The sequence below is a fragment of the Lates calcarifer genome, linkage group LG9 (assembly GCF_001640805.2).
Source record: "Lates calcarifer isolate ASB-BC8 linkage group LG9, TLL_Latcal_v3, whole genome shotgun sequence".
NCBI lineage: Eukaryota > Metazoa > Chordata > Actinopteri > Centropomidae > Lates > Lates calcarifer.
In genome coordinates this window covers 11,620,373-11,645,525 of record NC_066841.1, presented here as the reverse complement: position 1 = coordinate 11,645,525, position 25,153 = coordinate 11,620,373, and the positions used below count along the sequence as shown (strand labels likewise).

At 40.8% G+C, this 25,153-nt stretch overlaps 1 protein-coding gene across 1 annotated transcript; it reads right to left on the bottom strand.

Annotated features, from left to right (window-relative positions):
• Positions 1 to 553: 553 nt before the first annotated feature.
• Positions 554 to 9,899, bottom strand: pax8 (paired box 8). The gene is given in 12 exon segments (XM_018662885.2): positions 554 to 1,542; positions 1,544 to 1,575; positions 2,513 to 2,602; positions 3,859 to 3,960; positions 4,445 to 4,693; positions 4,966 to 5,086; positions 5,340 to 5,515; positions 5,779 to 5,904; positions 6,134 to 6,210; positions 6,343 to 6,540; positions 6,703 to 6,868; positions 9,766 to 9,899. Coding segments are annotated over 12 exon segments (1,398 nt in total). The 5' UTR covers positions 9,788 to 9,899; the 3' UTR covers positions 554 to 1,503.
• Between the last annotated feature and the right edge of the window lie 15,254 nt (positions 9,900 to 25,153).

The window sequence follows — 25,153 nt, the reverse complement described above, 5'->3', positions numbered from 1 at the left end:
GTGAAAACCCAGCACCCTGAGCGGGAGCCCAAAAAAAAGAGAAAAACGCGCTGTCGCCTATGGGTCTCGTTCAGGGAGTGCGCGCGCGGCCTCTCCCTCTCCATCATCCTCGCGGGCTGGATCCCGCGCGGTGGCACCAGGTGGGCCGCGGCACCGCCGAACCGTGGCCTCGTTAACGCGCCGCAATAATGAGGCCGCAAAGAGGGACGAAATAATTGCGAATAAAACTACATGATGCAGAAAATAAAAAAAGAAAGAAATTAAACAGATGCGCGTGTTTTCAGGATCATTGATTTCGTCCTTTTAAAATGCTGAGAGTTGCAAAAAATATGCAACATTTCAGGTTAAGCAGCTGACTGCCAGTGTGTAAGTACTTAGCTATAACTACAAGTAATAATAATAATAATAATAATAATATCAGTGCTTTACAACTAAACTTTTAGCTAATTAAAGGGAAAAAAACAAATAATTATTCCTTTTTTTAAGCTTATATAGCTTTTAAAACCAGACAAAAAGACAAGCTGCAAACAGTGATAAATTTGTCATGCTTTAATTAAAATAATTCTTTAGAAATTCATTATTTACATCTGCAATAATATTAATAACAGTATAAGAAAAAATAGTCACAGTTCTTACCAAACATCAGAACATCAGCATGACAACAAACTAAATTTATTCGAAGCGAAACAAATGTATTTCAAGCCTTGTTGGTTTTAGTAGCCAAATCACCCCCTCCCCTCATCAGTCATTCTCTGAGTAAAATTGCATCACTTCCCCATAAGTAATTCATCATTTACAATATGTACATATTGCTAAATGGATACATTAATTGTCTTTGAGGGGGCATACGTGGGCATTTTGTAATAATTGTGATTTAATGTGTCACCCATTAGTCTATGTTCACTACAGGAAAAGCTCTTAAGATCTGAATTTACAGTGAGAAATTACAAAATTAATTTTGCAAGCAGACACAGATCAAGAAAAGGAATTCATTTGTGTTGATAGGACAGGATTCACAATTAAAAAAAAAAAAGCATTGTAAACAAAAGCAGGCATAGTTCAGTATAAAGAAGTTGCATATCCCTACTCACTGAATCAGTGGAGTCAAGTTGCAGATGTGCGAGAAAGAAAGTCTTTGGCCAAAACAGCGTTAAAGAGCTCGATATACTGAAAATATGCACCTTGATGTGAGACATCAGGCTGAGTCTCTGGGGAAACAGGCCCTGCGAGGAGTTGGGTGTTAGCGATGTGTAAACCTGCATGAGTCAGAGTTAACCCTGGGAAACGGTGTCAGCACTGACAAATAAATAAAGTAGCTGTGGTAGACCGTGAGAGGATGTAAAAAATGTAAAAATGTGTCGCTGGTTTCGTCAGCAGAGTCTCAAGTTCACATCCAGTTTTGGACTTTCATGCCTTGGTCCATAATGATTTAAGTTCTATAGGTTCCACTGGGGGTTGGGGGGGTCGAGTCAAGTCCCTAATCCATGTCCACGCAAGCAGGGACTAGAGGTGGTCGTAGGCGGCTGTGGAAGGTGGAGCCGTAGCGGGAGGCCGAGCTGTAGTAATAGGGAGAACCTGCGGGGGGAGACACAGATAGAGGAAGGTGTTGATAGTAGGTGGTGGATCAGACTTTCTTTATCCATCTTATCTGAGGTTTTTACAGCAGATGGTGGAGTTGAGCGGCTTGGACTGTTTGTCCTGTGAGTGGATTGAACCTGAGCCTCTCTTGTGACTCTTGAGGAATCAAACAGAATCTAACCAGGAAGTCTGGAGGTGCTGTGGAGGAGATATCCCCTAAAACTCGGCTGATGTGCCTCTGTACTCGTGGAAAAAAGCTTCAGGGCTGATATACACAAGTCTAATGTCAAACCATATGTAGTGTATGAACAGAGATGGTACATGTTTGCTGGAATAGTCTGTAAAAAGAGTTTATCTGATTGTTAATTTAGTAAATGGTTCCTTTGTTAATTGTCTCCTTTGTTTAGCCTTTTTAGCATTTGCCTGATTCTATACTTTTTTTTTGCAACTTTTTCTGCTGCAAAAGAAGTTTCCAACCTCGTATGTCACTTGCCTGGTTAAATAAAGTTTAAATAGTAAAAATAAATCAATGTTAAAGTCATGTGGAGCACAGAGCCCTAACTAAATTCTAGTTAGTGATGCGACTAATGGTGTCCACATGGGGTCAAAACTGCATCATATGACATGTGACTGAGAGAATTTGGGCGCAGCTTCCTGGCAGGCGGTCATTTAAGTTCTGGTCATGACGAAATGTTTGTGAGTCACGAGGTCAGCAGATGTATTCTCTTCTAAATACTCAGATGAGGTTTGTGAGTTTACGCAGACACTCCTGAAAACATGGAAATGTCTTTTATTGTGAAGGTCATGGTCATTACTTTACGGTAAAAACTAAATGCAGGCAGAGTTGAGGTGCTAGATGCTTGAGGCTGTCAGCAACAAACAAACAGTGCACACACACGCACAGTGTCAGCGCTGTCAGAGTGTTCTTACTCACCCAGTATGCTGGAGTTGGTGAACCTCCAAGCTTCGCTGTAGGAGGTGTAGGGTGAATGGCTGTAGGACTGACCAGTGTAGTCTGCACCTGCTGCAAGACGAAAGGGAAAAAAAACTAACTTCATCAAACGCTCACATCGTGTGGATGAAAGAGAGAGAAAACATCAGTTATTGAAAGGAAAAACCTGAGAGGTCTGTGGAGTCGGGTTGTTTGTGTGTGTGCCAGTGTCTGCTCGGCCTGAGCTCATAATTCACCAACAGTTAGTGCAGCCTGTAAACCATTAATCTGTGGTGCAGGTGGATGGCTGAGGGTAAAATCCCTCGGCCCAGTGGTGCGTGCACGCAGCAAGCCCTCTACGCCCTCTTTCCTCGGCGCTCAGCCCCCCTCGCGCCGCTCAGCCCCTGCCCTCTGAAATGCCCTCCTTCCACCTCCTCCTCCTCCTCCTCCTCCTCCTTCTTCTCCTCTCTCCGTCCGACACTTCCTGCTTTCTGGCACTCCTCTTTCTTTATTCTCTCTTTTTTTTTAGCATTCCAATATCTAATTGGTAATTATGTTGGCTGGAATGAATCCCTGAGCTCCCCACCTCCTCCTCCTCCTCCTCCTCCTCCTCTTCCTCCTCCTGTCCTAAACCCCCCCAACCTCTCCCTCCTCCCCTTTCACTCAGTAATTGTGTATCAACGCTTCCTCACAGCGAGCCCACCAGAAAAATAATAAATCAGACCCTCTCATTTCGCGCTTCGGAGGGCAGACTTCAAATAAAAAAGGCACATCACACACACACACACACACACACACACTCTTTCTCTGTCTGGTCGTAAGTAGGCATCTTGACGCATACATGGAAACCCACACAAACGTGCACGTACACGCACACACCGCAAAGACCGCCCCCTCCGTTCATACCCAGGCTTTAACCCCCCCACCCCCTCCCCGCATCTCCCGCCTGGGCCCCCTGGTTCCCATGGCGATGGGTGGTCAGAGGTGTCTGGTTGGGGGTGGAGGGGTGGTGGTGGTGGTTGTGTGGGCAGCAGGGCGGAACCCCCAGCCTGTTCCCTGTACCCCCTGGGCCCACGTGCACTCGTGTGTGCACACACAAACACACACACACACAAAACCCAGTTCACCACCCTGGCAAGGCTACTCATTAACTCAGCCTGTCTCCCTGTTAATCTACAAGCCTCCATCACAGCCTTTTCTTTCTCTTTATTCCTTTTCCTCCTGCTTTCATCCACCTTGCTCCACTTTCTCTCTACCTGTTTGACTCATTCATTCACTCCTGATTTTTATTTTACCTTTAATTCTTCATTTGACATGTGTATTTTATGGTCATGTATGGGCTCCCTTACCTGCTACCATGCCTGTGATGGCAGAGGAGGAGTATCCTGTCTGGGCAGGGGAGGGGATGTGAGGTGGGTAACCTGGCAGGGTGGAGCTCACCATGTCACGTCCTGGAAAACACACACCAAAGCACACACCTTTAAAGTCACAATGGAGGTTCAAGTCTATATTTTACATTTGGTACAGGTCTGAAGAATTTATTTCACTGCAGAGAAAATACACCGAATTAAAAGCTGAAACAGATTAGTTGCTCGTCAGATCTTTAATTGCAAAAGTTTTAATAAAAGGTTTATCAATAAGTTATTTTGTATAAGAAAAAATAAGTAAATAAGTGGTTTTAGCTTCTTGGCTGTAAACAGTTGCTAGTTTCCTTTGTTGTCTACTACAATAAAATGCATAGTTTAGAGTTTTTCACTATTTTCTGACAATTCATAGATGAAATGATGAATTAGAAAACTGATCTAATAAACTGCAGATTAATCAATAATAGAAATGATCATTAGTCGCAGCCCTACACTGAATGGCCCTTGCAAACACAACTGCAAAAACCTTTGTTATGAGCATGATCGTGAGTGAGATGGATGCCTGTGTTACCTGAGATGATAGACTGACCGCTGAACTGCCCGTACACTGGTGCATGATGGGAGAATGAGTTGAATGCATTGGGGAAATGGTTGGAGCTGCAGCTGCTGCCACCGCTGCCACTGACAGAAATGGGTTTCTGCAGCGCCTGCAGCTCCATGAACGCCAGGTTGGATGCCGCCATGTTTGGGGAGGGGCTCGTGCTGGTCACTTCTGGGGACATTTCCTGTTTTAGACAGAGCGGCAGGGGCTGTAGGGGGTCTGAGGCGGTGGCGGCCCGTGTGCAGCGAGGGGGCAGGTAGGTGAGAAAATGAAAACAAATGGTGCAAATGAGTGAAACTACAAACCCAGAACACAAAAAAGAAAAAAGAAAACTGAGTGAAATGTCAAAAGCAAAGAGAGAGTGGGTGGGTTCACGGTTGTGTAACAGTCTCAAAGATGCTGATGCCGTCAGCATGTTTTAGACTTCAACTTTGTGCCATGTGCTTCACCCGGGGTCAAGGGGCATCGTCATCTAATATTAAGAGTCTCACCGGTCACCATGGTATAGCTCTGGTGCGCTGTCAGGTTCCGGCCAATGGTGGAGCTGGATGTTGAGAGGCTGGTCTTGGCCTCGTCTAGGCTGCCATTGATGAGGGACAGTGGGTACAAAGTCTGGGGATGACGAACAGGGATTAGCTATTGGAGGAAAGTGGAAGGAGCAAATGTGCATTTGTGCAAGTCAAAAAACAAAGACAGAATTACTATATTTGGGGTAATTTACAATTCCAAATTGTAGAAAAACCAAAAACTTAAATGGAAAATAAAACTATTACATTCCCCTTTAGGCCACATTTCAGTATTAAATCTTTAAGTATTTTGTGTTTCACTGTATGTTGAGCACTAGTTATTCACATTGTGCTGCTACCTGCTCTGTCTTGCTGCTGGAGGCCGAGCTGAACGAGTCCGGCGGGTAGTGGTGACGGTCAAACCCACAGTCCAGATGTTGCGAGGTTGCTGAGAAATGATCCACCCTCATCTGTTTCCTTGGGACGCCCCCGCTGCCCTGAGAGTCTACGCTGTGCCGACAACTCTCCTGGTCACCTGCGAGACACCGAGGAGGACGGAGGGGAGATATGATGTGAGTGGTGAAACCGCCAAAAAGGAAAGTTAAAATGTTTCATTAGTAAAGTTCTAAAATGATTTGCAGTTGTTTAACTGTTTGACTTTATTGTGCCGGGAGTAGTAACAGCCTCCTCCATCTTGCCTGTTGACATATATCTGATAGATTCGACTCCACATGCAGCCACAACAAAACAAACTTGCGCCGACGTTCAGGCATCTCATTTGTTTGATCTAATTCTTACTGTCGTCGTGGCTCCTCTTGCCCTCGGCGCTGGGATGGGGGATGCCCAACAAGCCGCTGATGGAGTAGGTGGAGCCCAAGGAGTCTGACTGAGGGGATTCGGGAGGGGTGACCGCTGAGCTGGGGACTGGGGAGGGGGAGAAGGGACAGCGGACAGATTTGAGATAGAGTGTGGAAATGATACTGTACATCTTAGTGTGTCCTGTTGCCACAAGGTCACGAGCTTAATCCTACAGAACGATGAGTGCTATCTATCTTTAACCTTAATCCTTCAGCATCATGTGATATTGTTTAGTGATATGGATGATGATACACAACCGTCACCGTGCATGTGTTTGCGAATGGCGCAGACATACTTAAGGTTTGTCCCGGACTCAGGCCTTTTCCATCCAGAGGCAGATTGAACGGCTGTTGGACCTTTGTTCGTATTATTCTGAAACAACAAACAATTTAACATTTAACATCGCCTCTGCACTTGTTCCCACTCATCCACCTCTCCCCTAACACCTCGCCCGCCGAGCCACACTGGCTCTAACACGATTTCACTCATAATCCAGGTTGTCACCTGTTAATGGAGCTCACGCTGGGCACCGTGTCGCTGTCGCACACTCCCTCCGCCAGCAGTCGGTCCCTGATTTCCCACGCGAACATGGTGGGGTTCTGCCTCTTGTACTCCGCAATCTTCTCCACGACTTTTGGGGTGGCCACCTTGGGCTTGGAGCCACCAATCACGCCAGGTTTGATGCTGCCTGTCTCATAGTAGCTGAAATTAAGAAGGGCGTACAGGACTTTTATGGAAAGGAAGTGAAGGAGTTCAGTCCGTTTAAGTCAAACTGTCTGTGATACGTAAACAGGCTTCCAGAGGTCAAAGAACACAAACAGGCAATAACAGGAAGTTGAGTAAGGCGCTCGCTGGTGTACTTACCGTCCCAGGATCTTGCTGACGCACCCGTGGCTTACTCTGAGCTGCCGGGAGATGTCGCAGGGCCGAACCCCCTGGTGGGCCATGTCCACAATGCGTTGCCGGATCACCTCCGGAAGTGGACGGCCATTAACAAACATTCCACCTAGTTGGTTAAGACCCCCATGACCTGGGGGAGGAGGGGGGATGAATACTCATAAATGTCATGGAACCTGAGACATTGAGACTAGCCGACATCACCCAAAACTTAGAGTGAGATCATGAAAACAAAACAAAAAAAAGCAGCTACATTGATGAAGTTATATACATGCTCACACAGTTTATAGACACTCCTGCAGTGCCCAAACAAACACACTCGTCTCTGATGAGTGGACATTCACACAAGCACAGAACGTCTACTTATAAGAAATGCATGTTTCAGCCATTAACTTATTTAATGTTGCAAGCGAAATCTAAAAAAATAGCTGACAACAAAGAACAAAAAGCTTAGGAAATGTCACTGTTATAATGTGTTATTGTTGCTGCATCTGGCATCTTATTTTGACATCTGAATTGATATACAGTAAATTAAATTAAATGTACAGTGGAGAATTATTTCAAATGACCTTCATAAACTCCTTAACAACTGTGGCAGCACAGGTGTCATAAGTGTGATGAAAAAAGGAGGACACACAGGACAAAAGGACAGCAATAGAAAGAAACCTTCACTGATGTGAGCAAAGAATCAAGAGGGTTATGAAGATGATTGTGATATTTATATTCTGGAGTTGATTTATTTACAATAGAGAACTTCCTGTAATCTGAAAAATTATGATATCAAATGAAATCATGCTGAAAGAGTATAATATAAACATACAGGTTGTTATATTCTGCCCCTGCATAACTTCACATACAAACAACAAAACTTTTAAACTGCTGATTGTTTGATCACTTGCAGGGTAATTAGCTTGTTATGAATAACACTTACAGTCTTACTCTCATAACCCTTATCATTATGCCACTAATTTGTTGTGAGGGTTGAACCATGAGACTCAGTTAGCTTAAATGAAGCTAAGGTGACTGATTGTTACTTTGTGCTCAGAGATCATAGAGAAACATGCCCTTTAGTTAAAACAAAACAAACAAACAAACAAAAAAAAACAGTTATTTTGGATTTTCCTTATTTGAGTACACACATATATACACAAACAAACATTTTAAGCTGGAAATCTGAAATGAATTTAAATGAATTTAAAGTATGATTCACAAATATTTATGCATTATCTCTCTTGCATCTGTCATGTGTATATTTTTCATCTTTTGTGAAGTACCTTTTTATATGAAATAAAATACAGTTCCCAAATAAATAAAATAAATTATTATTAGTAGTAGCAGTAGTATTAGTATTAGTATTGAAAAATTATGAGACTTTGTTAACTTTTATTTATGTACATGTGGTAGGCTAAATTATTTCACAAAATAAGAGGGTACTTTGGTGGATCCTAATATGCCAAAACATTTTTGGATATGTCAATATCATTAAGGCCTAATTACATTTTAATGCATATGAATCTCATTATTGGTTACAGCTAATGTTGTGTCGTTCTGATATTAGTGTCAAATATCAGTGTATAACTGCATAAAAACAGATTTGAAAAAACCCACTGTCAAGATATTCGATCATAAGCATCATAAATGCTGTAAAAAAAAAAAAAGTCGTAAAAACGATTTTTTCGCCTGCATTGATCTAAATCAGCTCTGTCAAAGCTGCTCCTGGAAAACAACAACTGTCTCTTCCTGATAAACACTGATAGACAAAAGCGCTCGCTGTGTCGCACCGGCGGCCTCTACTATCTTCTCTATAGACTGCACGGTGGTGACTCTGCAAGAACACCATTGCTTTTAATTTAACCCATTGAGCCTCTTCTTCCTCTCAGCCTTTTCCCAGCTTTCATTTCCACATCAAACAGTGGCGGGACGGGGGATGAGGGAGGGAGAGAGAGGGGTGGGTGGTGGGTAGGGGGGAGCCTCTATTAACGCTGCCAGCGGAGTGTGGAAAAAAATCTCCCCGCCAAGCTTCATCAACCTGCAGGATATTAAAGCGGAGCAGCCCCCGGGGGGGGGTGAGCACGCGGGCGCGCGCACAGACACACCGAAAAACAAGCAGATAGATAGATAGATAGATAGATAGATAGATAGATAGATAGATAGATAGATCTGGCTGAAGTGGCTCTGAATAGGATTGTATCTCAGAACTTTAAGTGCCATCCAACTAACTTCCTCAATATCTCGCACAGCAACCAAAGGAAAATATCAATTCACCCTCACAATGTGAAGACAGGACTTATCCCCCAGTTGGGCTAATACATTACTGATTCACCATTGGACCAATATCCAAACCACAGCCAACAAAACTTTATTTGAAATTGAAGGTCTCACGTTTCCGAGGCAAAACACGTTATTGACAAATTTAGGACAAATGTGCACAAGACACAGACCTGTGGGTCTGACTTTTTAACCCACATGTAAACATTGTGTAACCTAAATAAAGAGCTGCAGCAAGCTAAGATCCAACATAGTAGCACTTTATCTTAAGTCCCCACTTAGCAGTCAAAGCCAACACACAAATTTAATAATGATGATGTAGTTCTAAGCACATAATAGAAGATTTTACGTGTTTATTTGTCAACAATCAAAACTTCTACTTCTAAGACAGATTTTATATTACAGTTACAACTGTGTTTTACTACATTGTCAGTCGTTATAGTGTGTCCTAAACTTTTTAAAATATGTATATACAAGTTATAAATGCTAAATAAGGGGACCTCAAGTGTTTTTTTCCCCAAACTTCAAGCTACATAAGGAGAAATCAAATGGGAAACATGGATGTTAAGTGGTTATTGATATGAAGACAGATCACAATTCATGGCAAAAACATGCAGAGGTTTAAAAAAACAAAAGAGACCAAAAGAAAGAAAAGACCAATTTTCTAATCCTGTTAATGTCAGGAAACGTTAAATATGTTAAACTGTTCAGTCAGCAGCAGAAGAAGCACAGGAGTCTGAGAAGCTTGTGTTGCGTATTTACCTCTTCCGCTGTTGTTGGACATATCCCTGAGTTTTTGGTCCTCGCTCCACCAGCTGAACGTGACGCTTGTCTCCACGCTGTCCCAGTTAAAGTGTTTTTACTCCTCGTACCGCTTCGTCTGGCATGAGTGTGCTCCTGAGTGCGCACTGCTGATCACACACTGCAGGAGGACACAGGGGTTTTTTTTTGTTTGTTTTTTTTTTAATGAAACTGGCTGTTTGTCTTACAAGATGCCTCCGAGCTCCTACAGAGCAAACACTCAGCTGGTGTTCACTCTGGGTGTCTTCATTAATCTCTACAGAGAGATACTGGATATTGTCTTCAGATCACTTGTGCATATGTTTATTTATTAGTGAGGCCGGCTGTGGACTGCAGAAGGCCCAGTTGACAGATCATGAAAATATTTTTTAGCTTCTTTAGTGTATAGAGTAAGTCCATGTGTCTATATTTGTGTAATTTAATAACCAGTATTTGTAAAACATGAAAGCCTTCGGCCAACCCAGATCACTGCTCCTGTTACACATAAAATTTCCCTTCATTAAGTGCTTTGTAATTAGCATTGACTGGACTCATTAATCACATATATCACTTATCATTATAACCAGTAGTGTATATCATTTTGGCTCTTGAATAGCAAAACTGAGGCGTGATAAATATATTGTGATGTAACACAGTTTTGATCTAAGTGGGAAAAGTAAAGTAAATCATAGTTGTGGTGAGAGTTTGAGGAGAAAGAATCACTCCTCCGCACGGTTTCTTACTACTGATTCACCTTTTGAAGAATATTATTATTATAATACAAAACCTCACATTATCATTACTATACATAGCATGAGAGCTATCACTATCACTACAAGGTATCAAATGAACATGATGTAAAGGAATTTTCTTAAAGATCAAGTGACTACTCCTTCTTGGATTTATAGAACAGAATGGACGTTAAAAAGAAAAGACGACTGATGGATTTAAGAGATGTGACAAATTATTAGGATCTTAACTCTTAACTAAAAGATGTTAAATCTGTTGTAAATGTGGTGGCTGGCAGTTGTTATTGCCCATATGTAAGTCTCCATCTGCTTAGCTGCTGCTGCTGCACACATCTCCACTTCCCTGCAGAATAAGCTGTGTGTTTTTAAAGGACTTTGAATGATTCACGGTAATAAAAGAAAAACATAATGTGATGCATTAATAAAAGGAGACAGTGACACCATGTTGATTAATGCACAGACTCAGAGATAAGACGTGCTGTAAATATACATCAAGGACAATTGTTGGAATAATATATGATGTTTTTGGTTTAAAAAGTAATACAAGTGGAAAAGAATCACAGATTTGCAAAAGTTATTGAAGCTTTGTGTTATTTCTAATGTGTGTAACTGCTTAATCCTAAAATTCAAACTGTCATTTTAGTGTGTCAGGTGTTGTCATGTCCTGCTGGGTGGCACTTTACTATAAACTAAATAATTGGCAGACTGTCACACACTGTTAGATGTGACGATTGACAACATAAGTCAAGGTGCAGTGTTTGGTTTAACTCAGATTCATTTTAGTTTGTCGCTAATAACATTTAACACTGTGATAAGATTAGAAATAAAGCCTACTGTGCGTTTGCCAGGTTTAATTAAGTTTAGTCTTTTGATGTTTGTGTTTGTGGATTAACTTATTTGGCACAAATGCATTTATTTGAAAACAAAATTTGAAAATACAGTGTAACTTGAAATTAAATTTAAAGTTTTTGTTGAATGTAAAAGAGTATTTTTTCAGTGTATCATGACTGTTTGCAACTTGTGATTTGGAAAAAAAATAAATAAATCACCAAAACCCCAACAATTTTAATTTCAAACTTTAGGTACCCCTGACTCACTGATATGATACAAAATAAAATGATTAGTGAATTTTTTTTTTTGAATTACACCCTTTACATGTAAATAAAAAGATTTTACTGGTTGCAACAAAAATGCAATAAATTACGTAATTATTATAATAATATAACAAAAGAATTCTCAGTGATTAATAAATCACTAATGGACAGAATCAGTTGAGAGCTGATTGAAGGACTGAAAACAAAGAAGCTTCTTACATTTCCATGATTGTAAAATGTAGCTATGTGACTCTGAGTACAATGTATATAACCTTTATAATAATACTAAATATAACTTACTGTTGTAACTTTTACTGACTGTTATTAATTGTCCCTGTTAATAATAACTGATGTTGCATAGATGCTGTAGATTAACATAAAGATTTGGACATTAAATTCCTGCAGGATTGTTTATATTTGGCCTCGGTGTCTTGCAGAAATGTAAAATGTATTTTCTTTAAATCAGATAATTATTTTTGCATTTTAAGACTATGGTTTATGTCTCTTCGTTTTTTGGTTTTCTACCTTATAGTTTCTGTTTTATTCCGAACATGATTTATTTAACATGCTGTCTATTGTATATATCGGTCACACCAGCCTTCACGCATTTTCTGTTAGAGAAACAGACCAATGGTTTGCGCATGGTCACAACATTTATCGCATTGAAGGAATGTGGTAATTTACAGAGTTGAACCACATTAGAGAGAGAGAGGAAGTAAAAACTGTAATACATCAAAACTACAGCTTATAAACTCTTACTCTGGGCCAAACATACAGGTAAATTTTAGGTCTGTACTGGAGAAAATTAAAACAATACATACACGTTTATTATTTATCTACAAATGCTGTACATTATTATGTAATGCACAGGTCAGTTTTTTTGCAACGAAGACTGACAACATAAGGTGAATGATTATTCCTACAACAAACTTTCCTCATTTTGGACCCGGGTCACATCTTCACACTATAATTACATAAAACTGGTCTCATCAATTGTCATTTTCCATGTTTCACCAAACAGACTCATAATGAGCCGACAGCGCTGTCTGACACAGTGTTTATTATATTTATTTATTTATTTTTGATAATTTAAGTCTCCTCTGCTTCAGCTCGCTGTGTCTTCAGGACTGACTGCGGCTCAACTGCTAATATTCTCATTCACACATCACATTACACAGCCATAGATTTCCGTGAGCAGTTAGAACCGGAGCTTACCTTTCCACGATGAAGCTCAAAATGAAAAAAACGTCTCCCCTGCAGATATTCTGATATTATCCAAATGGTGGGACTCTGATGGTGTTAACACGGTGTGCGTCCGTCCGGGCTGTCCTGTTGTGATATGTTGTGTTGTGTGTGCGTGTGCAGCCAACACTCAAGCCAGGTTTTATCCAACCGGAGTTGCGCAGAGGATGGAGCCCTGCAGCCATTGGAGGAGGAGGAGGGGAGAGAAAGGAGGAGGTGTGGTTCTGTGGAGAGGAGAGAGGCACGCTCCCTCCACCTCCCTCCAGGACGACTCACCCTGTGTTTTGATGGCACCGAGCGACTGTACGGAAACACTTGTCAAAGAGACGGCTTGTTTCCATTCACCTCCAGCCACTTTGATTAGACCGTGTAGTACAGGCATGTGGCACCGCTTCCGACGGTCCGAGCGCCGATTTCACACGCAATTTAGTGCTTGATGTGCTGCGATCCGCCACAGGTTTTGCCTGACAGGTAGACTAACACCTGACCGAGGAACAGAAATTGTTTGCTTCAATACTTTTTACTCAACACTCGTGAACACTCGTAATGAAATAAAGTCACCTAAGGAGCAAAAGCAGATTTCGATCCAAACTTTCTGTCCCACACAGTCTTATTATAAATCTATAAGAGATTAATGAGATCATTGTCTCCAAATATCTACTGTTTCAAAGCTAAAACGGGGAATCCCGTCCAAGGAATTTGCCATATAATAATAATATATTTATCTGTGTATCTTCACATCTGTCCTGTAAAAAAAATGCAGGTAAATACATTTTATTCCTGTATTTAGCTCAAATAAAACACCTGGAATCATGAAATATCTGATGTCAGGTGACTGTTGGACCAGAGAGGCATCTTTTTTATAAATAAAGTTTGAACTTTTTTGATTCTAATAAGACTGTAATAGTGTAGCCAGTAACAGTAATAATTAAAAGTCTGTTTTTATAGGATCTTTCATAGCTCTTCTTGCTCTTTTCCTTCAATTATTTCTTTGAAATTGAGTTTACTGTAAAGCAGGACAGATGGTGAGCTTTTCTGCCTCTATTGGCGAGATAAAATGTAATAGAATAAGCAAAAACAAACTCTTTTATATGCCATGATCTGATGAGTAAAAAGGGGGAGAATCTTTGAGAGATACTTTTCCTACAACTTCCAGCTCAGTGTGACGCTGCCTCTGGATGCTGTCATTTATTTCTCAGCCTGCATGTGTGTCTGTGCTGAAGTGTTAGAGAATATTTCTGTACTGCAGAGTTTTTTTTTTTCCTAAGACGACTTGAAGTCTCTGTTGATTCTACTTTCTGCATGCGCGTGATGTCACACCAGGGTGTCAGGATCCCCCTGAGTTAAAACGCTGTTAATGTTGTTTCTCACAAACCTGTAAAACAAACACAACACCTCTAATGACAGTCATCCATGGCACCAAGTCTCCTGTCAGCTTTTCAGCCATATGGAGCTTTTTTTTTTTTTTTTTTTTTTTTTTTTTTTTAAAAGGGGGAACTCTACTTTTCGTGAGAGAAAATTAGACTGGTTTTAAATAAATTGCCTCGCTTCTTTTAACTCTTGATCTGCGAGGATTAATTAATAGTTTTATACAGATGTATTCAGTTTCACAGCAGGTTTACGACCAAAATGCTGGAATGAGCAACTCCAGTCCTTATCTCGCCCGTTTGTGATTGAAGTCCTTCATTCCTCGTCTTTAAAAAAGCTCTGACTCTACATCAGTGCCGCTGGAGAACAATGGGACGACTGTTTTTAAATAAATAAAACCGTCAAGAGACTAAAGGGAATCATAACATCAGATGGAAACAGAGACAGTCCTCTGTAAAGTGACCAGAGCGCAGAGAAAATGACAAAGTGCCCGGAGGGAGAAGTGGCAGAGGAGAGAGAAAGAGGTTACAGAGAGTTTAACAAGGGATTAAAACTCATAGATTGGTATCTATCGCGATGATACTGTGAATTAAAATAGCGCGTAATTATAAGGGTCCACTCGCCAAAGGGCAGAATTCACACACGCCCTAAATCCGGGCTCTCATAGCGCATAAAGCAGGATATCAAGAAAACATTCAGAAGTAATGATGTGAAACTGCAACTGTAAGATCTGAAGCATCTTTTCGTCAAACTCCACATTCAACCCCTCAAACACTTTTATCTTTGTTTTCACACGGGCTGTCAACAAAGATACTGTCAGATATCATTGGAGCTTTTTCAGACTACACAACAGTTTTTCATTTTGGATAAAAATTCTCGATGAATGCATCAGTTCGCTATTGACAGCTACACTGAGTGGAGGAATAAAGTGTTAATCATAATGCAGATTCCCTGACTGCAGAAGCACAAACACACACACACACACAAAGTTAAATTGTTGGTATTCTGGATTTTATAATCATTAAAAACGTCCTTTACACTAAAAAAAAAATGGGAAAAAGATGTTGGTCTGACCCACAGCCTGTCCTGATTTTAAACAAAATCTTGTATATAGTGAAAAGAAAACTGGCAGTTTAATGACACACAAAGGACATGATTCTACTGTAACTATGACCTCAGCTATGAAGCTGTTTCTCTTATTAAACAGTTATTTTCACATGTTTTTATGTGTGTCCACAGGCCTACTGCAGAGAGGTGAGGTGTAGAGAGAGGTAGAATGACCAGTAAAATGCCTCAGTGATGCTTTACAAGGTGAAACTTTGGGAAATGAGGAAAATTGTTAAAAATACATATGAAGTGGAGAAATAGTTTGATTAAATATGTTTTGAATTTGAATGCAAAATGGGGGTTATAGTTCCAACACCATTCCTCCAGACAAGTTTGTTTTCTGAAATGTTCTGCAACAACCCTCATCTCAGATTCAGTAAACATATTTTACTTTAACTCCCCATATTTAATATCTATAAGAACCATACAGTAATGTAACACTCTAGGCTATAATGAGCAGATTTCAGTGTTTCTTAATGTATTTGTTAACAGCTATAACTCTGCCTGTAAACACCCATGAATGGAGGCTGCTGTATAAACAGATAAAGAATGTATTAATAAAGTTATAATTGTTGACAAATACATTAATATCATTATCTGACAGAGTTTGTGAAGCCTTGAACACATCTTGACGCCTTGGCTCACTTTCAGTTTTTATGTATATGTCCAAAATCTGCAGGCTAGTTTCCCTCTTGTGTACATACTGCTGATTTAGTAAATAAACTGTGCGTATTTACATGGAGTAAAAAAAAAAAAAGAAGAAGTGAAAACTACATTGTAAAAGTAAATAATTTCAGTGGAACAAATTCTCATTTTTATTTTAGAACAACTGAGACTGCTTGTTAAAAAACATACTAAATATACCATGTTTATGTCTTTATTTTTCTTTCCGGGTGTGTCTTGTTGACGGGTGTATCTCCGGATTTACTTCCCCGAGCAAAGTTTGTGTCTCTGCGTAAAACGCAGCGTAACCTGCGGCGACAGGTGGCAACAAGAGACGAGGGTAAAAGGTCAGAGGGAACACTTCCGACTGCAGAGATAAGAGGAAACGTGCAGTAAAGACTTCGCTGTTTCAAGTTTTTGGAATATTTTCAACTGCCTGTCAAAGGTAATGCAACACAGCACAACACACTCGGTTTTCCAGACATAAAGTTCAGTGTTTTCTTCGTTATATTATTATCGTGTATTTTGACTTGTGTAAAACACTAGTTACAGGCTGTGAATATTTCTGCATGTCTACTTTACATGTGTAAATAAAACATTACAATAAGTAGGATGAAATCATGAGGAATGTGAGCTAAATAAAGTCATTAAAGGGCGCACAAAGACAGTGCGCACCTGAGGATACTGGAGCAATATCACTGAAGATAAATCATAGAGCTCCACGCGCACACTGTGAGTGTCTCCTCACCAGACTCTTGAGGAACGTTACAAAATTTGGATTGAAAACACATGCTTATCAACAGCTGTTCTGAGATCAGCCATCTCCCATCTTTCACTCAAACTCAGCAGAGGTGTGAGTCTCTGTGAACTCGCGCGCGCTCCCGCAGTGATGCATCTCCTCCAGCAGCTCCTCAAAGATGAATGCTCGCCGGATTAAAAAAAAAGAAAAAGAAAAAAAAAAAGGAAAAGAAAAAGCGCCCACTTTGCCACTTAATGACAACTTTTATAAATCTAGCCGAGCGAGCGCACGTCTCTTTGTGGTCAGCGAGTCGAGATGAGCCAGATAATTAGGTCATAATAGCTGGAGAAACACCTCAGTATTGATGATCCCATTAGGGCAATGATTTTTCCCAGTGCACAAGTGCTGAAAAGTATATTTCCTACCCTGTTCTTGGTAAAGAGGGTTTCCCTCACCGTTATTCACATGGATAATCATTATTTTTTTTTTTGCAATGAACAAGGAGAATGAGAGTCAGACTTGATCTTTTCCTCTCAAATGCCCCTTTTCTGTCATATGTCTGTATTTGTGGGTTTCTACATTTTGTGTAGGGCCTTCTAAGGAGCACAGAAAGACCACTGAGACACCACATATCAACTGTGAGGTCCATGACAGTGCGTTTCTATTTGATATGAGAAGTTCTTTTTAACAGTTTTCCCAGAAAGCTGTAGACATCTGACAGTTACAGTGCTGTCTATATGTTGCCATATGGGATCCAGTCATGTTGAGGATTTGAGGCGCTCCTCCTCGCTGCTACTGTCACAACGATGCCTGTGTCGCCAATAGCTTTTCAGCTTTTACCCCTTCCTTCATCCCCTTTTCTCTCCGACCAGCCTTTACCATCTGTTTTTGGCTCCCCTCCATTCTGTCCTCTCATCTTTTTCTCCTCATCTTCCTGTGTTTTGTGCGCCGTCCACCCTCCCACCAGCATTGTCTGTCTTAGTCCAGCCCCTGTCCATTGTCCCCCCCCCCACCCCACCATCCCTGCGCCTCCCATTTCCGCTTTGGTGTTGCCCTCTGACCCCGCGCTCTGTCCTCCCCCCATGTCCCTCCTGCTGATGCCCTTCCACACCCTCGCCTACTCCCCCCTTACCCTGCCTGGGACCCCCAAATCTTCTTGTTCTTCTCTTGACTGCTCTCCCTTTAAGTTTTTTTTTTTTTTTTTTTCCGGGTGGCTAATAACTGTTGCCAGCAAGCTCCACACAAAATCCCAGCATGATTGCTATTGTGAGGCCCACAATGGCATACAGGCTGTAATGGCCATTAGCAACAGAAGGGCCTGGCCTGTGAGCAGTGTTTAGTTGTGTTTAACCCGCATGCAATTTGGACTGGTGGTCTGATGTGAACTCCTCTAACCTTCCGATCGATCAGCCACAAGTTTGTAATCTGGCTCTGTCAGTCTATCACTGAACCTCTTCCTCACTTCATTCTGGCTTCATCCTCTCTCCTAAAAGACTTTAAAAGTGGAAGAATTTACCAAAATGCACACTCATTACCTTAATGATTTACATGAATGAGTTCAGTGTGTGGGTGATACAGGCCACAAACACCCCCCCATCGACACACACTAGTAATTGCAGGAGACTTTGAGGATCAGAGTGACTGGTGAACCTTGTCTTCATGCCTGTCAGTCAGAAGCGGTTTCCACAGAGACAGGCATCACAAAGTTGGCAACTGGCTGTAATGATACGAGGGATTGGCGGAGCTGAGTGTCCCCACGGGAACTAAGGTGCTCTGCTTACAAGCACAGAAAGAGATGGGAAACAGATTTAATCAAATGAATGGTTAAAAAAAAGCTCTCATTATCCACGGAGCGGTATGTGGCTGTAATGCAGAAAATACAAAAGCACGACTCTGTTAGCAGCCGGAGTGAATGTCAGTGGGGAAACCAAAACGCTTAGTGTCATCTTCTGGATAAGTGTCTTGTTTCTAATTAACTTGCTAAAGACACTCAGAAGAGAACCAGTTTACACAATAGCAAGATTTTGTTGTGTGCAAGTGTCTTTGAGAAAAGATCTTCATATATAATTGACTAAGATTAAAGGGTCATTTCAACCAAATTACAACCTCCAAACAAGCATACTTTCTCACTTGCCCCTACTTCAGTAGAAATTAGTTCTGGTGAAAAGTGGTCACAGTGTGGTTTGTGGATCATCTTAAATGGTGCACTGGCCCTTTAAGAAGTTTCTTGTTTACTTTTGGCCTGAGTCATCTCAAAATGACCTCACTGACATTTGTAACACAGTGAATGAATTTGTGTATTGTGCCCCCAAATAGTGAGTTACAGGGTTATTTGACAAACCAAAAAAAACTAAAACAACCTATAACTCAAACAATGTTGATCCAAGTGAACAGCCAAAGAGGTTTAGCAGCGTAGTTGTATCCTCAGTCTTTTTTTGATAGACACTTTTGACTGTCATGCTACACAGTGAGGTGGGTAAGAATAAAAGAGCAGTTAGTTATGCAGCTTTCCCTGCAGAATGCACATTTTTTCACACAGTCAGTTTTACATCTGTTAGTCAGATATGATGTAAGTGTGACCGACTTCAGTGTATTCAGTTGCCTGTGTTGTCAACAGCCGATAAAGTGGAAAGAAATGTTAACAGTGTAATGCTAACAGGCATTAAGAGAGACAGAGAGAGTGCCTGCAGATTTACTGCTGTGATGTCCCACTGATGCGTCGTGTTTGACGATTATGGATAGCCCAGGGTAATAGCAACGTAATTAGGCCTTTACTGTCGTGTAATTCTCCGTCAAGCACATTGTCAATATCTTGGTTGATGAGGTTGAAAGTGAGATTGGAATCCAGTGACCCGGGCCAGCCGCTGTAATGACGACACACGCGCACATGCACACAAACCGTGCACAGGCAGGCAGTGCTTGTAATGCAATGTTGCCGCTGTGATATTTGCTTTTGTCCCAGTGTTGATCTAAGCTGACATTATGCTGTATGGCCCTGATCGCTGTTTGTCTGAGTGTTACATTTGTCATCTGTGGGAGGGCAAAACGGGGGATCAGGAGGGGACCGGAGAGCAAAGGGAGGGAGGGAGGGAGGGATGGCCTGGCAGGTGAAGGAGGGAGGGATAGAAAGTGAATGAGAGACTGGATTGGGGGGGGGTGGGGTGCTCATCTCTTGTGTGTCAGTTGCAGATCTGCTGGTGCGGAAGCAGATCTTTTCCCTCAGTGACTCTATTAATTTACCTCATTTATCTTAACCACCACCACCACCACCACACACACACACACACACACACACACCCTCCCCCCAATAAATACTGGAGACCTCAGTTCGTGTGTGTTTGTGTGCGTGTGTGTGTACAACCATACATCTGCACGTGTGTGTGTGTGTGTGTGTGTGTGTGTGTGAGATGGAATAAAAACACAGCAGCTCCCCTTTCTATTCCCAGAGGACAAATCCGTGGCGGAAAAACTCATTTTCCTGCAAATAGTTTGTCAGCCAAGCTAGGAGGAGTGATAAATTATCACAGACGTTAGGTGAAGGAGGGTGACTGGAAGAAGAGGAAAACCCTCTCTCTCTCTTTCTCTCTCTCTCTCACACACACAAACACACTTCTTTCTCTCATACCCACTCTATCCTAAAAAAAAACCAACAACTCCCGTTATCATTTCTGTTTACCTCTGATTTCTCTCATCCTGCATCTTAGATTCCAGCTCTGATCACAACAGGATACATGCATTTCACGTGCGAACCCTCTCACAGATACACACTCTCAAATACAGTATGCACACACACACACACACACACACATGCAGTACCCACTGCAAGTTGGAATTGGGAAAATGTGGTCGCCCCTACAACTCAAGTGTGACTCCCCCATTCCAAATGATAAATTGATGGCCAGAAAAATGGATTTGTTTTCAACTAGTAACACATCAAAGAAATAATAATTCTGTGTGGGGAAGAGTGGCGGGATGATGAATGGGGTGGACAGCTGGATCACAATGGAGCAATGGAGTGAGTGAGTGAGTGAGTGAGGAAGAGGGAGAGAGAGAGAGAGATGAAGGAGTAAGATGTGAGAGAAACTGTAAAATCAACACGCAAACAAAACACTGTCAGGCAGCTGAAGTGGTTTTCTACTGTATGTTTCTTAACACAACAACTCTGGGCTGATGTGTCTAATCCTGGTCTCTACTGGCCATATCAACATTTGGACACCTGAATGCAACGCCCGTATGTGATTGTTGGGACATCTCACTCCACACTGAACTGAAATGACCATTTCTTTTTGCATGGAGGCACAGTGTTGTAAAACTGTTGCCACAGTGTTGGAAGTACAACATTCTGCTGTAACACTGAGACTTCCCTTTCCTGGACAGGGGCATCAACATACTTTTGGCCCTACTGTGTTAATGTGTTAAACAAATCAAGCACATTTTTTTTCTGTTATTAGCACTTAACATAATTTAAAACCACAGGATCTCACTTTGTTATTTTTGCTTAATATAAACGTCATTTGCAGTCGGTAAGAGATTTTTTTGAAACAGAAAAATATAATTTTTCATCTGTACAGCACTCTCTCTTAATTTGAATCTGATTCTCTTAAATGTTCAATGAATTGAAATATACAGACTAAAAAAAAAAAGAAGAAAAAAAAAAGAAAAACTACTTTCACAGCCTCCAGTGGACAGTGTGATGAGTTCAGATTAGAGCAGCAGTCCAGCAGGTGTCTCTAGAGTTAAAGATACTTAATGCAGCAAAGAAATGAATTTCTTCACTTATCCTCATCCACTCAGTTTAGTGAGTTTGCCACAGTGATCAAGGATAAAAAACAGATAAGTTCAGAACACACAGTACTTCAGTACAGTACTATATAGATATATTACTGTTACTTTGAGAATTTTAATTTGAGCTAAAATGATCAAATTATTGCTTCTCACTAAATATATGTGTGAAAATGATCTAGTTAAACTTAATGCGACATCATTATCATTTGCATTGTGGATTAAATTGATTTTTAAGGACCCAGCAATATAATTTTAAAGTACTCCTTATACTGAAGGACCACTAAATTATAATGCATTCAGTTTGTGGAAAGTTTGTAAAATGAGTGAGCTTGTGAGTAGTTCAGGGGACCTCACTTACCCTTCAAGCGTTTTTACACACGGTAATACTGTACACCACTACAAGAGAAAGTATGAAGTCTGTTGCATGTAATTCAATATAGTGATGTTCTAAATACAAATTACAAGGAAATTGCTCATAGTTTCTACCTGTGTCACAACAAATGATTTAGACAGGAACAGCTTTTGGTACCACAATCTCTACAAAGCCAAAGAAACAACATGTATAAACTCTAAATTACGTTGGCAAAGTGCATGAGAAGTTCTACTAAAATACAATGAATAAAAATTCTGACAGGTGAAATATTATCCTTACAAATAATAAATCATACTCTACATATTTCTCTTGTCTGTTGGCTAAATTTGAGTCACATGAAAAGCCATCACGAGACTCCACACATTTTATGTCACAGGTGATTTGTCCAGTTACTATTGACCCTGTTGTTTAGTTAGAGATTTAAATGTCACAGATGATCTTCATACAAGATTTAACATCCGAGTTTATCACAGATAATGCCTGTTTAAAAAAATGCTGCTAATGGTGAATCAAGCAAAGCTGTTTCCAAGGAGGCAATATCAACGTTTCAGCATTTCTCAAGCACGCACATCACTGATTTTAAACAATAAACAGATAAGGATTTCAGCGGAGGAAAAACAACAGGAACAATTTAAAATCTCTTTCTGGGTGAATTGAAGGATGTGTTTCCCTAGTAACCTAAAAATCACCTTCATTTCTTTCACTTGCAGCTCATCCCCAACTAGATTCCTCCCACTCAGCCCTTATCCCACTCAGGTAGCCATCTCGCTCTGATAATAACCGTTAAGATAAGCACTAAAATCACATCATCATAATCATCATTATCATCATTGTCCCTGGCCCCAGCACAGTTTCAATCAGAGCTAGAGCCAGAAATAACACAATTGCATCGATATATTCACACAGTATTCAGGCAGTTATTTGGACTGGCACCGTGCATATCGGATCATTAAATGTAAGAGGTGTTCTTCCCACTCGTTTGTTCTCTTCCCTCCAGGTTTTCTAAAACTGATCCCGTTCGATGTCTATACCCAATGTGTGCATTTTCATCTCCCCCAATTTTTCCCAACCATATCTTATTTTTATTCTTTTTATCGCACCCCTTGCAGCCCCCCCATCCCCACCCCCACCCCACCACCACCACCACACACACACACTCTCTCTTCTCTCCCTTCGTAGTGATTGATGGAGTTAGGCAACAGAGCACAGAGCAACGTGTGGCCAACAGTCCAAGACAGCCTGCATCAGAGAAAAAAGAGAGAGGTTGGTGTGGAGAGGAGGAGGAGGAGGAGGAGGAGGGTGGGGATTAAACGAAGAGAGAGGTAAAAGGAAGGGAAGGGGAGAGGAAGGGAATGGGGAGTCGGAGAGCGAGAGTGTGTGTGAAAGAGGGGAGGGGAGGAAGAGGGAGAGGAGTGTATGAGAGAGAGAGAGAGGGGAGCTCAGCTGAAAGCCACAGACTTAATTCTATGCATCATTAAGCAGTCTCACTCAATGCAACATCCCCTATACATCATCCACGCTCAGTAAACACAACGATGACATTACATTAGCAACTGCAAATGAATTTTCTTTTTAGAAGGAAATTGAGAATACTCTCTTTCTCTCCCTCTCTTTTACACTCTGTGGCACTCACAAAGCTTGAGTGCAGGCCATAAAAGGCAGGCAGATATAAACAAAATAAAAACACAAACAATATTTCCCTTTCCCTCTCTGGTATACACTCAGCTTTGTCAGACAGAATAGTGCAGAGATTTGTGCACAAATACACACCTCGTTTATGCATTCTACTGAAATTTGTTTATAATATGAAGCTAACGTCATAAACATAAACATTTAATTCATACTGCGGCAGGAAATATACATTATTCTATTTAAAGATAAGGTATATTTGGTACTCCGAAACATTAAACTTACATTAAATCTGCTTCATGTTGCTTACTCTGATAGCTCTCAATTTGTTCTGGGTTTGTTAATTTAGTCCTGGAGCCGAGTCCCAGGTGTTCATAAATTAGTTGTTATAATTTAAATGTTAGTGGATATCTACTGTACACATGACTAAAATAAAAAGGTTTTCACCACACAAACTAACTATTACATAGAGCTTATTATTAAATATTTACACCCAGTGACTGCCATATGTAACTCCTGAATAGCTAACAGAGCCAACTGACAAGCTAACATTAGCTCGCTAAGATTGTTTTTGACTGAATGGCTACATTTACAATTGATGTACGCATTAGTCTCTACTGGTTTACTGGTTTTCATATTTCTCATATGTTCTAAACTCTGTGGCCTTAAACTTTCGGCACAACTGGAGAAAATGTATTACATACAGTTCAGTAATACAGACTTAATGCCATTGATATTAATTATTAAATTCAGTTATCTAAAGGAGACCAGTTTGGCACCAAAACAAAGGATAAAACACATTAGCAAAGCATGTAGGAAGTGCATAACATGGCCAGTAAAAAGCTGAGATGAGCTTATAACCTGTTTAAACTACATAGATACCAGTAACTGCCAGGTGTAAGTGTCACATTGCTGATGGAGCCCAAGCTAACATTACCTTGCTGATATACTCTTTGTTAAACTGACAAGTAAAAGGGTCAACATATATGATTACTATTGATCACACATTCTCCATGTTTGCATATAAAAACACATTTTAGAGGACTGTCTATTAAGTTTAAGTTTTAAATCACTGCCTGCCCACATAGTAGATTACTAGCAACTGATTTACATGTTATTAAAGTCTTAACTAAGACTTTAACTAAGTTGTAAGTTACTAGTCTAAAACTAGTTAGAACTTAGAAAGAATTTAGGAGGGACTTAAACCACAGTAATGGATTCATGAACAGACGTTTATTAAAACGCCCATCTACAACACACACAATTCACACACACGTATGGCCTAAGAACACGTGAGCAACATAAATTATCAAGCAAGTCAAATGAATAATTATGTTTTTATTGCACAAATTATGCCCTTTCCCCTAAACTAGCCAGGCTCTGAGGCCTGGGAAATCTATTAAGGCGATGCTATAGATCATCCCATCCACTGTGGCGTGTATATAGATCGGTCGGCTCATTTGAGGAATATTGAATCGGTTACAGTAAAGTAAGCCCCTGGATTGAGTCAAATGTAAAAATCCATGCATGTGTGAGGAGCTGTCAGCGGGTGCTGTAATGACGGATGGTGCTGGGTCTCTCTTTCAGCGAGAGGTGATAAAAAGTCAAATTATGAGTGCCA